Source organism: Mixophyes fleayi, chromosome 6, assembly GCF_038048845.1.
Source record: "Mixophyes fleayi isolate aMixFle1 chromosome 6, aMixFle1.hap1, whole genome shotgun sequence".
Classification (NCBI taxonomy): Eukaryota; Metazoa; Chordata; class Amphibia; order Anura; family Limnodynastidae; genus Mixophyes; species Mixophyes fleayi.
Window position 1 is genome coordinate 215,672,037 of NC_134407.1, and position 14,949 is coordinate 215,686,985.

Sequence of the window (14,949 nt, forward strand, 5' to 3'; positions counted from 1 at the left end):
CAAATTCCCATGCCCCCAGGTGTTTGTCTAGTCTTTGGGAGCCATTGTGTCACATTAAAGGCAAGACTTTCCGGAACTTTTGCGATCTGCAACATTCAGTACGGCCTACCACGTAGATGCGGAATCTAACGAGGTGAAAGTATTCACCTGGGACTCCTGCAAGGAGGTTTGGTCTTAGCTGTTTGAGCACCGCAGGTCACGGTTCTCTGGGAGGGCACCAAGCTCCAAGTTGGAGATGGTGTAGAAAGAACTAGTAAAGGTATCTAGATTGCCAGGTAAAGCTGGGAAGCTGGTGACTCTGGTTTTCCAAGTTTAACAGAGGACTGCAGATACAGTATGTATGGATTGCCAGGTTAAGCTGAGAAGCTGGAGACTCTGGTTTTAGACAGGAAACTGCATGGAGCCAAGTAATCCTTAACTGAGCTGGCTGAAGGACAAGGACGTCTGTCAATCTAGGGAAAGGCAAAGGTGCCTTAAATAACAGAGTTGAGTAAACTAATTAGCCAATGCCTGAATGATAGAGGAGGCCAGGTAAGCGTGCCGGACCCCGGCAGGCTGGTCTGCGGGTCCATTACGTGACAGCACGTACCTATTGGGCTAGACACTGGGAGAGTCACTGAACTTGGAAATAAAGGGAATTAAGGACCCTGCTCCTTAGTGAGCTTACATTCTAAGTGGAAGAGGGTACAGCCGAAAGGAGTAAATGTGGCTCAGAGTGGAGATTGGGACAGATGTGAGGGTGCATTAGTGTGATTAGTGTTATAGGGGATAAGGTCAGCTCTAAAAAATAAAAAGTGATGGGTTTTCAAAGAGCATTTCAAAATTTAAAGGCTGTGGGAAAGTCTGATTGAGCGTGGTAGGGAATTCCATAAGTGGGGAGCAGCGTGGGAGAAGTCTTGTAGGTGGGAGTGAGAGGTGGTTACCAAAGACAAGGCACAGGTCAGAGGTAGATCTAGGAGGGTGTGAGGGACAGTATTTTGATATGAGATTTGAGATGTATGTAGGGGTAGAGTTGTTGAGGGCTTTGTAGGTAAGGGTGAGTAATTTGAATGTGATATAACCTTTATGCTTATTTGGTTTGCACTGTACATTCTCCATGTTCTCTGCAAAGAGATACATCTAAGTAGAGTTGAGCAGAAATGTTGTGCACAGTTGGCTTTCTAAAATTATAATGTGCCATCATACTGCTGTGGTTTCTGTGTAAAGCAGACAGGTTATCTTCCACCCAATAACCATCTGCATACTGCAGAAGGATGCAGGGAGTTGAGGCATTTGGCATATTTGGCAATGCCCGACCCTGATGTCCCAGTAAGTGTTCTGACCTATTATCTCCCAGAACGTATCATCATTATCTTTACCAGGGCATGGGCACCGATTTCACTGCATGTTTGCAGGGTAGTAACTGACATACGCTATGTTTTGTCATTTGAATCATCGGTAGTATATTAGCTGACCAATGTGTGTGTGCTCCATACAAAACTAGCCAGTGTTTTGTTTCTATACAAAGATAATATGTTTGCACCCCTTGCTTTGTAAAATAGTTTGTCCTGGAGAAAATTTGCTCTTTTTCTTTTTTTTTTGCTTTCCTCCTAATTCTAAATTAGTATCTGTGTCAAACTTACAAATAAAGTATTCATAGACGCTATCAAATTCATGCCAGAAGAAGTTCAGGTCCAGAGGACAATTCTATAGCATATAATAAGATATATTCCAAAGCTGCTGAGGGCTTGTAATTAATTCCTTGTTAGAGCAAGTACCATTCCCCACGCCATCTTCCGATGCCCTCACTTAATTTCTTCCAGAAGAGGGTGAAAATCCTCCAGTTTGTCCCAGCTGCTAGTTGATCTCCTTCATCGATGTAGAGTGTAAAACCTGGGGAATAATGTTGGTGTATTCATGGGGACCAGCTGGGTTTATGAGAATTTGAATCACTCACTAATTTCAAGACAAACTTAAATGGAGAGGTGAGGGATTCTGGAACTTCACATTGACATCACTCATCACTATTAATAAAACAAGGATCTTACTGGGGAGGTCAGGAATTCTGGGAATGTCACTGATGTCCTTCTTATCTGTATAAATAAAAGAGACCTGAATAGAGAGGTGAGGGATTCTGGGAATATATAGTGATATTAATCAGTGTCTCTCAATACACAGGAGTACACAGTTCTTAATAAGACACCTGGGGAGTGTGAGGCACCCAGCAGCCGTTCCTGTGTGTCAGGAAGATTGAGCAGGACCCAGAGCCCCATCACGGTGCCTCCACCTCACTCACTGATACATGAGAGAAACAATGACCAGAGGATTCTAGAACTCACCAACAAGATCATTCAGCTGTTGACTGGAGAGGTGACTGCTGGGAATGGGACATTATACAGTAACACCAGGGGATGTGTCTGGGTGATGACTGTATCATTGTGTGTGTCAGGTTCCTATAAGGTGTCAGGATGTCACTGTCTATTTCTCCATGTAGGAGTGGGAGTATTTAGAAGGACACAAGGGTCTGTACCAGGACCTGATGATGGAGAATCACCAGCCCCTCACATCACTGGGTAAAAGGAGACCTTTGTTTATTGTAAAGGAGAGAGCAGTGTTGAGGGCCACCTAGACACACATTGTCTGATAATCATAAACCATGTATTCAGTCCCTGTGTGTCTGCTACAAATGGATTCAGTAACAGAAATACCTCAGAGAGATGTCCACATCCTCATTATACACAGGATAACACAGAGGAAAATAACAATATCCCACAGGAGTATCAGGTATCATCATCACCCATTTATATAGCACCACTAATTCCACTGCGCTGTACAGAGAACTTACTCACATCAGTCCCTGCCCATATTGGAGCTTACAGTCTAAATTCCCTAACATATACACACAAACACAGACAAAGAGAGAGAGAGACTAGGGTCAATTAAATAGCAGCCAATTAACCTACTAGTATGTTTTTGGAGTGTGGGAGGAAACACAGATAAGGCCATGGTCGGGAATCAAACTTATGACCCCAGTGCTGTGAGACAGAAGTGCTAACCACTGAGCAATCATGCTGCCCAGGTAAATGGAATTGAGGGTCTCACCAAATACCAAAATACAGATATGACTACTATGTGATGTGTAGAGAAGCTGTGTGGTTCTTATACACTGATATTCTTCTGTTTTAAATCCGACATTAATAAATATGTTAGTTTATTATTTTGTGGATTATTTAGTGTGAAGAGCTGATTGTTATTAAAGTAGAAGATAGAAAGGTAGAAGAAGAGACGGAAGTGAGGGGTGATCAGCAGTTTAAGGAAGAGGAAATACCTACAGATATGAGCACAGGTGAGTAATACACACTAAATACAGAAGTCACATATTTTCCTTGTTTAGTCACTACAACAATCTCTTATTCTACACCCTCCTCTGTCTGTACAAACTAATGAGGAATACAGTCTGCCCAGTGGGGGAGTCAGGAGCCATCAGCCCCTATTAGAGTCCGGTTCCTCACCTCACATGATATCATTGTGCTACCAGCCAAGAGATCTGATCAGTTGTGATGAGAGAAACGGTTTGGCCAGGAAAGTTTTATACCCCACCAGATGGTCTGGATAGCTACAACAACGGGGCAAATCCAGGACATTTCAGTGATCCATGTTCCTTTGGACTAGGGAAATTATTATGGGATTGTAGAGGTGGAGGTAATGAATGGACTGCCCACTAAGGTTATATTGGGTAATGGATTGTTAATGCACTTATTCTATTATCCATAGTCAGACTCGCACCCACCGTATTGGCCCTGCCAGAGCTGGGTAGGATGTCTCTAGTAAATTTTTACTGACTAGGGCTCACAATTCCAAGGGGGGTACATGCAGACCTTGTGGGAAATATGTGGGGTTAGGCCCCTTTGCACCACCCCATATCACCCCTAAACTAACTATGTGACAGTTTTCACAACCAAAAAGAATGAAAGAAGTTACATTGTGTTCTGGTGCACAATCAGGAACCTGTATTGAATAAAACAAAACCTTTAGCAATGTTCTTTAAATCTTGATTTTAATGTCCAAACATAAAAAAAACTGCAAAATAATTCAAACAAGTATAGAGTCTGTCTCAGAAATGTAACTATGATTTATCTAAACATCATAACAGAGGAAGGATATTTTCTCAGAGTGATTAATCTTATAGTGTGTTATTTTTGATAATTCCCCCAGGTTATATGTAGTAATAAGCCCAAGAGGGTATGGGAGAAGAGGCTCTTCTTTCTATGAGTCTTGTCTACATATCCAAATAGCCTCTAATATAAACTGTGTTATTAGTATAAATAATATACATGCAACAGAAAATAGTGATTTGTAATAAATTTGAATACATATTAGGTCCTCATTATGTCAGATATAAGTTATTGTTTTAAAAATGTTCATGTCCTGGGCTGTAGCAGTTTTGCTGCTATCGCTCAATGCAGCTGTTCTCATACAATGTTTTACTTGATTATTTTAGAAGTACAATCTTCCCCTCCCGAAGTACCTGTGAGAGCACTGATATAATTAGAGCCTTAGAACTATTATTTTGTGACATGGATTGTCCCACTAATTATTAATTGTAAAAGTGTCTCTGGTTTCTAATCAGTATAATACAGTGAATGTGAATCATTGCCACAGCTACTGTTTGCATCACCTATTTATATAAATGACACCACTTACACCTAAATAGGTGTAAGTGTTATAGGTGTAAGTGGCATCAGTATTGTTACAAATTAGATGTATACTTTTAAGGTACTGGTGATATAGATAATAGGAGGATAAAAGCACCATTTGCTTATGTTTCTCCATTGTCTATGGGAGAGCCTAGGTATTGTGGATGGACCATGTCACTGACTAGTAAGGCTTCATGTCCTATGATGCTAGCTGGGCAATGTCTATATGTAGGAAATGTTACTCACCAAAGTCTGCATTTTATCTGGAGTTGTACAATGTGTCTGTAGCTGGGTCTTGGTAGTGGGCTTGTATTCAATTTTAAGATTTTATCTGTTTAACAGACCTTTCATAATTACTATATGTATATTTATAATTGTAATAAAACATTCATAGTTGCATTACTTCAAAAATCTATATGCCTTGGGCTGTAGCAATTTTAATTATTATTGTAGAATGAAGCTGATATAGTTATAAAGTAATATAAAGTTATAGTTCTAAAATAATACTTAAATCAGTTGAACATCACAAACTCACTCAAATTGCAGAAACAGTACATTGCAATCTGTCTCTCAATGTAAACAAATAAGATGTTTATTTGCATACATTTATTTTTCTTTCTAGCAGATGGACACAAAAGCTGGAATAACTCGGAGGGACATCTAATTTTATATTCAGATTTTAAAATAGAAGATGACAACATCACAGGACAATCTCCAGGAGAAAATCCCATTAACATAAATATATATCCACTACTTAACAGTGCAGATATATCAACTGATCCCTCTAATCATGAGGAATGTTCTCCTGATAACTTAAATATTCTTACACATACTACAGCTCATAGAGTGGATAAAATATTTCACTGTTCTGAATGTGATAAATGTTTTAGATATCAGTCACACTTTGTCAGACATCAGAGAACTCACACAGGTGAGAAGCCATTTCCATGTTCTGAATGTGGGAAATGTTTTACACAGAAATCAGAACTTGCTGCACACCAGCAAATTCACACAGGTGAGAAGCCATTTTCATGTTCTGAGTGTGGAAAATGTTTTATACGCACATCACAACTTCTTATACACCAAAGAATTCACACAGGTGAAAAACCATTCCCATGTCCTGAGTGTGGGAAATGTTTTACAGATAAAGCAACTCTTGTTCAACATCAGAGAAATCACACAGGTGAGAGGCCCTTTCTGTGTTCTGAATGTGACAAAAGTTTTAAACGAAAATCAAGTCTTGTTGAACATCAGAGAGATCACACAGGAGAGAGGCCATTTCCATGTTCTGAGTGTGGGAAATGCTTTAAACGCACGTCACATGTTATTATACACCAAAGAATTCATACAGGTGAAACACCATTCCCATGTTCTGAGTGTGGGAAATGCTTTTCAGTTAAAACAAATCTTGTTAAACATCAGAAAATTCACACAGGTGAGAAGCCATTTCCATGCTCTGAGTGTGGAAAATGTTTTATAAGCACATCACAACTTATTATACACCAAAGAATTCACACAGGTGAAACACCATTCCCATGTTCTGAGTGTGGGAAATGTTTTACAGATAAAGCAACTCTTGTTCAACATCAGAGAAACCACACAGGTGAAAAGCCATTTTCATGCTCCGAGTGTGGGAAATGTTTTAAACGAAAATCAAGTCTTGTTGAACATCAGAGAGATCACACAGAAGAGAGGCCATTTTCATGTTCTGAGTGTGGGAAATGCTTTACAGTTAAATCAACTCTTGTTGACCACCAGCGAATTCACACAGGTGAGAAGCCATTTACATGCTCTAATTGTGGGAAATGTTTTACACTTAAATCAAATTTTGTTGACCACCAGAGAATTCACACAGGTGAAAAACCATTCGGATGTTCTGAGTGTGGGAAATGCTTTACAGTTAAAACAAATCTTATTAGACATCAGAAAATTCACACAGGTGAAAAGCCATTTTCATGCTCTGAGTGTGGGAAATGTTTCACAAATAAATCAACTCTTGATCAACATCATAGAACTCACACAGGTGAGAGGCCCTTTCTGTGTTCTGAGTGTGACAAAAGTTTTAAACGAAAATCAACTCTTGTTAAGCATCAGAAAAGTCACACAGGTGAAAAGCCATTTCCATGCACTGTGTGTGGAAAATGTTTTATACAGACATCAGATCTTCTTAAACATCAGAGAACTCACAGAGGATACAAACACTTTTAATGAGCTGATGGACATGAAACAGGATTTCAGCAGTACTCAAAATATTGCAAAATCAGTGAATTTTACCAATGTAAATTCTAAAAAGAATCATAAATACATATAGACTCTATGCTGAAAGATATATTGTCATCACTGAGTAATGGAGGCTAATTCAAAGTTCCAGTCACACATATATAATATAATTCAGTTACCATCCACAGACATATATATATATATATATATATATATATGTCCTCAACAATATTCCTTATTATGTAGTTTATGTAGATATCAGCATAACTTTCATAGTATTTAAAAGACCACATTGTCATTATGTAAGGTCCTAACTAATATATATTAGTTATATTATAATAATATATTACATCATGTTTGGTCATACTCTAATTGTATATCTTAAGAAAGTTACAGAAATAGAAGCACCAAAACACATCCGGCATGTACGATCAGGAGGATACATATAATCACAGTTGTTTTGTACTACATGAAGCAAGGTTTTTCCAAACAATTACAGCTTACCACTTAGTGGTGGCAGACATTTTGTGGGCTGAACCTACATCCATGAGAATGCCGTCTATCACTGACCAGTGACATCACTGAGATACTTCATGACTAATATTCATGTGACCAGGTTATTAGTGAATGGGTTAGCTGTATTCTAAAGAATGCCGACAATTCTTTCCTGAAGTGTGTAGGTTACAAATGTGTTTTAATTAATGTGATGAATATATGTAACATCTTAAACATTAGAATTGTTTCTCTTTCTGGGCAAGTTAAAGTGCACTGTTCGCCCTTGTTTTATACCTCATATATTGTGTATCATAGTTTATTCAGTGACTGATGGAAATTACAGTACAGTGCATATATGGACATTACATGCAATTATGTGGTCACTACACAAATGTAATAAAATCTAAAATTAGCCAACCAATTTTACTTTTGTTTTTTCTTAAGGTTATTTAAACGAGGGAAAAAGGGAAATGAAGAGCTGATAAGGGGTCCTGTGTACAAAGTATTGGTTGGCAATATACAATCAATCAATATACAAGCCTCTGGATCTAAATCACCAAGCCATGAACACCGGAGAGTGTTCAACAACACAGGATATTGATACAGTCAGTCTGCATAAGTTTCTGGTCGTGACGTATTCGACCCACTGGTTACTTCGTCTTTGGGGGTTAGTATTGGACCCATTTTGCAGTCATATGACCAGGTTGAATCTCGTGATTGGCACTTGTTGCTTATTTAAATGTAGCTCATCCTTATAACTGCGTTGTTCTGCCATTTTTATGTTTACCAACTGTGAGGATACCAGGTTAATTCTTGCCAGCTGGTTAGTTTGCCCATAGACAGACTTTTGTACCAGCCTGACACCTGGTACCCCTAATTGGACAAAAATTCAATTTGGCAAACTGTTACAACAAGGAACAGTTTTGCTTTTACAACTAATACTAACACATAGTTCACAGCTATTTCAAGGGAGAAATACCAGGGGTGAATTGCTAACCAAGGTGCCTAATATACAACCCTAACATAAAGGAGCTAGATTCACCATTTATTCCTGAGTGATCTCACAGCTGCTGAGCCAAATGTAACTGCAAGGTAGGGACCAAACAGAAGGCTGCCCGCTTTTGGCAGGCTCACCAAGAGGAAAAGTCGGTGGAAGCTTGCAGATGCACTATTCTGGCAACAATCCATGGTCAGTCCGACAGGAGCCATAACACATAGTCATTACTGTCCTAAGTAAAAGGCTCATCTCAATTAGGTGATGCCTTCTTTTAACTCTGTTTATGTTCACACTGTGTTTAGGCTTTAGCAGGACGGGCTCTATTTAGTGAGCCTTCACCAGATTGCTACTTGCTTATCGGAAGTGCTTTTGCCTAGCCTCTACCTATTCCTCACGTAGGAGTAATCACCTTGCAGTGTTTTCCCCTGGGCAGTCTAGGTGGTCTTTCGGTCATACAATGGGCACCCACTTAACCAGGTAAGGGAGTGTGGTCACATTAGTATCTAGGTATCTCAAATCCTGCCTCTATGTAACCCATTACAGATTTCTTGGGGGAATTTATGTTGTAGACCGATTGGCACTTCTACACACACCATCTGCAGCACTTTACCACCTTCTTCAAAAACGAAATCAACACCATTCAACAAGATATTTCTTCATGTCAGATCCCATTCACCCCCCATTTCCTAATCCACCCACAGTTCATTCTCTCCAGTAACGGAGGACAGTGTCTCTGCATTCATCTCACCATCAAACCCTATAACTTGCCCTCTCGACTGTTCCCTCCCAACTTCTCCACTACCTCTCCCCCAGTGCATACCAAACTCTAGCTCACCTCTCTAACCTATCTGCCTCTACTGGCACATTTCTATCCTTTAAGCATGTGCTCATCTAACCAATTCTAAAGAAACATTGGATTTACTCAAACTCTCCAACTATTTATATCTACAATTTCCACTTCAGCATGATATGTGCTCTTCTACACTGCTAAGATGCTGCCCAGCTTTTAGACGGCCTGCATCTCTTTCATGATCTAGTCCTGCCCAGTTCACAAGCGCCCTTTCTGGCTCAGTAATCTACTATAAAAGCTTAATTTCTCTTCCCTGCCATTGGGGGACACTGCGAGACATTGGGGTATAGTAGTGGGCTCAGGAGTCTTGTCACTTTAACTGCTAAGTCTTTGGACTCCTCCCCTGCTATGCCCCTCCTCTCCAGAGAGATCCTCAGTTGTTTTGTAAGTGACTGGAGAGTTAAGGTCACTAGAGTATAGGCTCCTGCCTATACTCTGTTTAGTCTTTAGAATGCCGTGTTTTTATTTTATTATTCATCTCTTCAGGTGCAACGCGGAACCCCAGACAAATAGACCCAGAAGAGTGAGTAGGACTCCGCTCTGCTCACTCTGGGTCCCAGCGGAGTGTAGAGAAGCCTAGCGCTCTCCTCACCAGCACCTCTGCCGGCATGCTGCCAAGTAGATTAGATAGGGGGAGGCTGTGTGAAAAAGAAAGAAGATTGTTAAGCTGTCACAGGCTCCCTCTCAGTAGCGACAGGGGAGTGAGGCTGTTTCAGTCTCTCCTCCTCTGCCGCGCTTACATGCCGGCAGGTCCCCGCTCTCCCTGGACATAATGAGCAGTTTTTATGGGGACATATGCAGCGCTCACACTCAGGAGAGGTGAGTTGGACTGCAGAGAGGACGCGCAAGAGGTCTGGGCATGCTGTATATCGCGCGTCAGGCGCTCCTAGGCGGCCATTGATGGATGGGGCCAGGAGTCTCTCAGGAAGCAGAGCGGGCAGCGCCAGGAAGGAGGAGGAGTATTAAGGTAACTTCCTTCCTCTGTTCTTCCCGCGCGGTTGTGAGTGAAAGCCTCTGGTTGAAAGCGTGCAGCGCTGCCCTGGAACTCTCAGCTCTCCTATCCTCCAGTGATAGCCATAACTGTGTACAGATTTCAGGCTTGTGTGACTAGAGGAGTGTTGTCTGGAGGTGTTTTATATGTTTATATTTGTCTTGTGAGTTATTTCAGGAAAAGGAATTTTCACAGACAGTACTGTAAACCCTTTTTGATATTGGAGTGGTGCTCTTATTTTAGAGAGACTTCCTAGCACAGGAGACTTCTATTTCTGTAGTCTCATTTTGTCTGCATTTCTTTTAATAATTATTTTAAGAACCAGGACAATAGCTGAGAAGGGGACAGCTAAAAGCAAGGGTCACTCTGTGCCTTCTGCAATGTATTATACCTGTGCAAAATGTAACACAAAACTTTCTGTTGGACACACAGACCGAAACGCCCTTTGCGCAGCTTGTACTGCGGACGCTCAGAGGCAAGACAACTCAGCCCAGGAGGGGTCTCCTGCAGTGGTAGAACCGCCTTGGCTGCAATCTTTCTCTTCAGCTGTGGAAAATCTGACGTCCGTTATGCTGCGGGTGACAGAGGTACGTGAGAACACTACCCCACTTACACTTGCAGGCAGTCAGTCTGATGAAAACGCTTCCATATCACAGGCGGGGTCTGATAGAAGATAGGTTATTAGCTATTTTACAGAAGGGTAAGAGAGCTATTACTGATTCAGGTCTGGACATAGATCAGTTCTGTGATCTTTCCTCGGCAGATGAAGGTGAGGTAAATGTAGACCTGGAAGGGCAGGGCCGTTATGACTGACTCGGTCTCCACGAGTGTAGATAGTCTTATTTTAGGAATCAGGCATACCTTAGGGGTTGCTTATCCGGATCCCTCAGCACCCACGGGTGTCTCTTTATTTAAAAGAGCTAAGGCTCAGTTGGCTACTTTTCCCCATTCTCCACAGATGTTGGACATTATTTCTGAAGCTTGGCATAGGCCAAGTAAGCAATTTATGATGCCGGGAAAATTTAAATCTCTTTATCCTCTGCCACCTGAGGACACAGTAAAATGGGAGACTTTACCTAGGGTTGACACCACGGTAGCCCGTTTAGCTTCCTCTTCTGCTATTCTTGTTCAAGAACGGATAGCTCTTAAGGATTACACCGATAAAAAGTGTGATTTAGCTATTCGCTCAGCATACACTGCTGTGGGAAGCTTGTTTAGACCAAATATGGCTGTGGCCTGGGCTAACAAGGCCGTGCAATTATGGATGGAAGCTTTGATTAAAGGTCTTAGAGACAATACTCCGCATACAGAACTCTTAAATCTTGCAGAGCATGTACTAGAGACCTTGGAGTATTTGGCGAACGCATCCATGGATGCTGTGTCAGTGAATGCTAAGTCCTCCGCTCTTAGCCAGATGCATCCTTCCGGCCCATCCTGAATCTTCAGTCATTAAACAAGCAGCTGAGTATTCAGAAATTTCGCATGGAATCCCTTTGCTCGGTGATAGCAGGGATAGAGAAAGGGGCGTTTTTGGCATCCTTAGACATCAAGGATGCCTACCTGCATGTACCGATTTGGGAGGGACACCAGAGTCTCCTTCGGTTCGCAGTAGGAGAGGCACATTTTCAGTTCAGGGCTCTCCCCTTCGGCCTGGCTACCGCCCCCAGAGTCTTTACCAAGATTATGGCAGTCATGGCCAGTCTTTTGCGCCAGAAGGGTATAACAACTCTCCCTTATCTAGACGACCTCTTGTTGAAGGCACCGTCTGCACTTCTTATGTCCCAACAGATTCAGACTGTTATGCAGTTTCTTCAGAGTCACGGCTGGATGATGAATTTTCCCAAGTCATCTCTTAAGCCAACTCAAAAGATGCGCTTCTTGGGTCTGCTTTTCGATACTCAGTCTCTGAGAGTTTATCTTCCAGCAGAAAAAGTCTTAGCTCTGCAGAAAAGGACCAGAGCCATGCTAATGAAAAAGAGAGTCTCGGTCCTCAGTTGCATGAAACTTCTGGGGATAATGGTCCGGGTGTGCTGAACCAACATTTGTGAGAATGCATCCAATCCGTTCACTGGTGAATTGATCAACATTCTAGTGAATCTCCACAAAATTGCTGCCTATGAGTGTGTAGGTGACCATTGTGTTTCATTGAGGTGATATTTAAATATAAGTAACAACAACATCAGAATATGATTTTAGAACAGGGGTGTCACACCCACGGGCCGCATGCGGCCCAAACGCATAGTTTTTGCGGCCCCATCAGAGCCCAGGGAAAGAAAAACGTATCTTACACCACCGTGCCAGATATCTATCAGGCTCCCTTCGCACTGATTGTTGACGTCATCATGCCTGACACTTGCAGTGAGGAGAGCACAGAGAGGAGCCCCGAGAAGAAGACAAGAAAACGAGAAGAAGGCAATAGAAAGGTAAGTGATGGGGAGCTAAAGCAGCATGGAGGGCACAGTATGAAACGGGAGAGAGATGAAGGGGAGCAAAAGCAGCATGGAGGGCACAGTATGAAACGGGAGAGATATGAAGGGGAGCAAAAGCAGCATGGAGGGCACAGTATGAAACGGGAGAGATATGAAGGGGAGCAAAAGCAGCATGGAGGGCACAGTGTGAAATGGAAGACAGATGAAGGGGAGCAAAAGCAGCATGGAGGACACAGTATGAAACAGGAGACAGATTAACTTTATTTTTGTTTTTTCTCAATAATAAACCTTACAAAATTGCATATGAGACTTTTGCTTGCGTCCCACACAATGTTAGCCTGTGATTATTTGGCCCAATTGGGGTTTTGAGTTTGACATTCCTGCTTTAGAATGTTATAGTTTCTGCTCTTTATATACAACTTATGGTATATTGATGGCACGTGTTCTATAATACCTCATATTGTATACAGTAATCTGCACATAGACTAATGGATTATATTGTGTATCTATGCTTTTTATTCTTTATTATTCTCTTTTATTTACTGAATAAATACATGTATATATTGCCATGACACACAATTATGTTGTGTTAGTATACAAATAAGGTAATAAAATGTATAATTACCATCGCAGTACTGATTGTAAGGTTTGTGTTCTTTTTCAGATATATATCCCCATTTTTATCAGTCTTAATATCATATTTTCGTAAACCTCCCTGTCCATAATGCCCCCACACACCTTTATCAGCGGACTTGATGACAGTATTGGTGTTCTCATGTAATTCCTTCATAGCATTTCTTTCAGATATGGGAAGATTAAGATATTTGCTTTGATGTTATGGAATTAATATCAATTATTACCATCTCCCCAAACATTACCCCCTCATATGGACCGGATTGAACTTGGATTTCCTTTCAATAACTCCTGATTCATCATCATTCTGCATATCCAATCCTCTTCTTGTCCTCACCTTCCTTCATCATTATTCATCAACAATTATTTTATTGAGGGCTTTCTTAGAAACTTCTGCACATCCAAAAATATGTCAAATGGTTTTATTCTATTGGTGGGGAAAGTCCTTTTCTGAGACCTGAAGTCTCTTCAGTGGTTAAAACATGTTTGATTAAATTGAATATCTTATTATGGGTTGTCTATAATAATTCAAACAAAACTGCACCCATTCTACTGGGCAAAAAAGTAATTTGATGAGCACAAAACAATGGAGTACACTGGGCCCTCCATATTCCTTACCATTCACAAGCTACCAGTTTGATTGAGCATATGAATAGTTTGTTATAGGAGGAGATAATTAAGCTTACATTTAAATACAAATTGAGGGAGTGGGCATGGTGCTTCCAGAGGCTTTGACATAACTGGTAACACTCCATTACTCCATTACAGAAAGTAACTGGACTGGGGGTGACGGAAAAACAGAAGGTTCAGAGACAAAGGACACCCCAAAAGGGGACTGTGGCACTAGAGCACAAAATCTAACACGGGGTTAACATCTATGAATGCATGCACAGAGCCCAAGTATCTTATCATGGCAGGTTGTTCCTGAAATATCTGTCCTATAGTTTTCCATGTCTTTGTCAAAACCACATCTTTGCCCACTTAGTGGGGGGGGGATCCAGGAAGGTGTCCCTTCATCTCATGCCCCTGCATGGTCCAGCCCATCTACAAGTGCCAATGGCAGGTCAATACCCAAAGTCCTTTAATGAGTTGATCCCCCCTCCCCCCAGGGAGTATGGAAATAAATATCTGTCACATAAAAGATCACATCTGGGAAGGTCAATTTGGAGCGAGCCCGTCAATAGTGGGGTGAATCAGCGCTGCTATTAGTGTCAATGTGAGGGATGTGTGCAAAATATATATATATATATATATATATATATATATATATATATATATATAAAATGTATATATAATATGTATATATGTGTACAAGGATAAAGATATAAAATGGCGCTTCTTCAGGATCAAACCCAAGAACAGTTCTTTGTAATCAAACACTTGTAATCATTCTCTTGTTTATCAAGCGGCAAACACAGTGCAATATAACTGGATGGTGTATCCGGGGAATAAATCTAAAACAAAGTAAAGGCAGGACGCATCCTAGTGTAATATCATAGGTAAATAACCTATATATATATGTTGATAATATTATGCATACCAAATATTTTCTCATCTAGCACATCACAAATTACTCAGGAGGTCATCCAGGATCCCAAAGTCATATACCAAGAAAAACAGATGTGGAAAACCAGTAATAGTGTGTTACCTTTTTATAT

The 14,949-nt window shown here is 40.9% G+C and overlaps 1 protein-coding gene across 4 annotated transcripts in view; it reads left to right on the forward strand.

The window, feature by feature from the left end:
* Window positions 1-7,812, forward strand: part of LOC142159807 (uncharacterized) — a 29,636-nt gene extending 21,824 nt beyond the window's left edge. For 2 of the 4 annotated variants that reach the window (XM_075214556.1, XM_075214557.1), the window contains exon 8: window positions 5,299-7,812. In XM_075214556.1, coding sequence (XP_075070657.1) covers window positions 5,299-6,884 — 1,586 coding nt within the window. In that variant the 3' untranslated portion in view covers window positions 6,885-7,812. Of the gene's footprint in view, window positions 1-3,217; window positions 3,326-5,298 lie in introns of those variants that run through there. The other 2 variants (XM_075214558.1, XM_075214559.1) reach the window with 2 other exon arrangements.
* The last annotated feature ends 7,137 nt before the right edge of the window (window positions 7,813-14,949 follow it).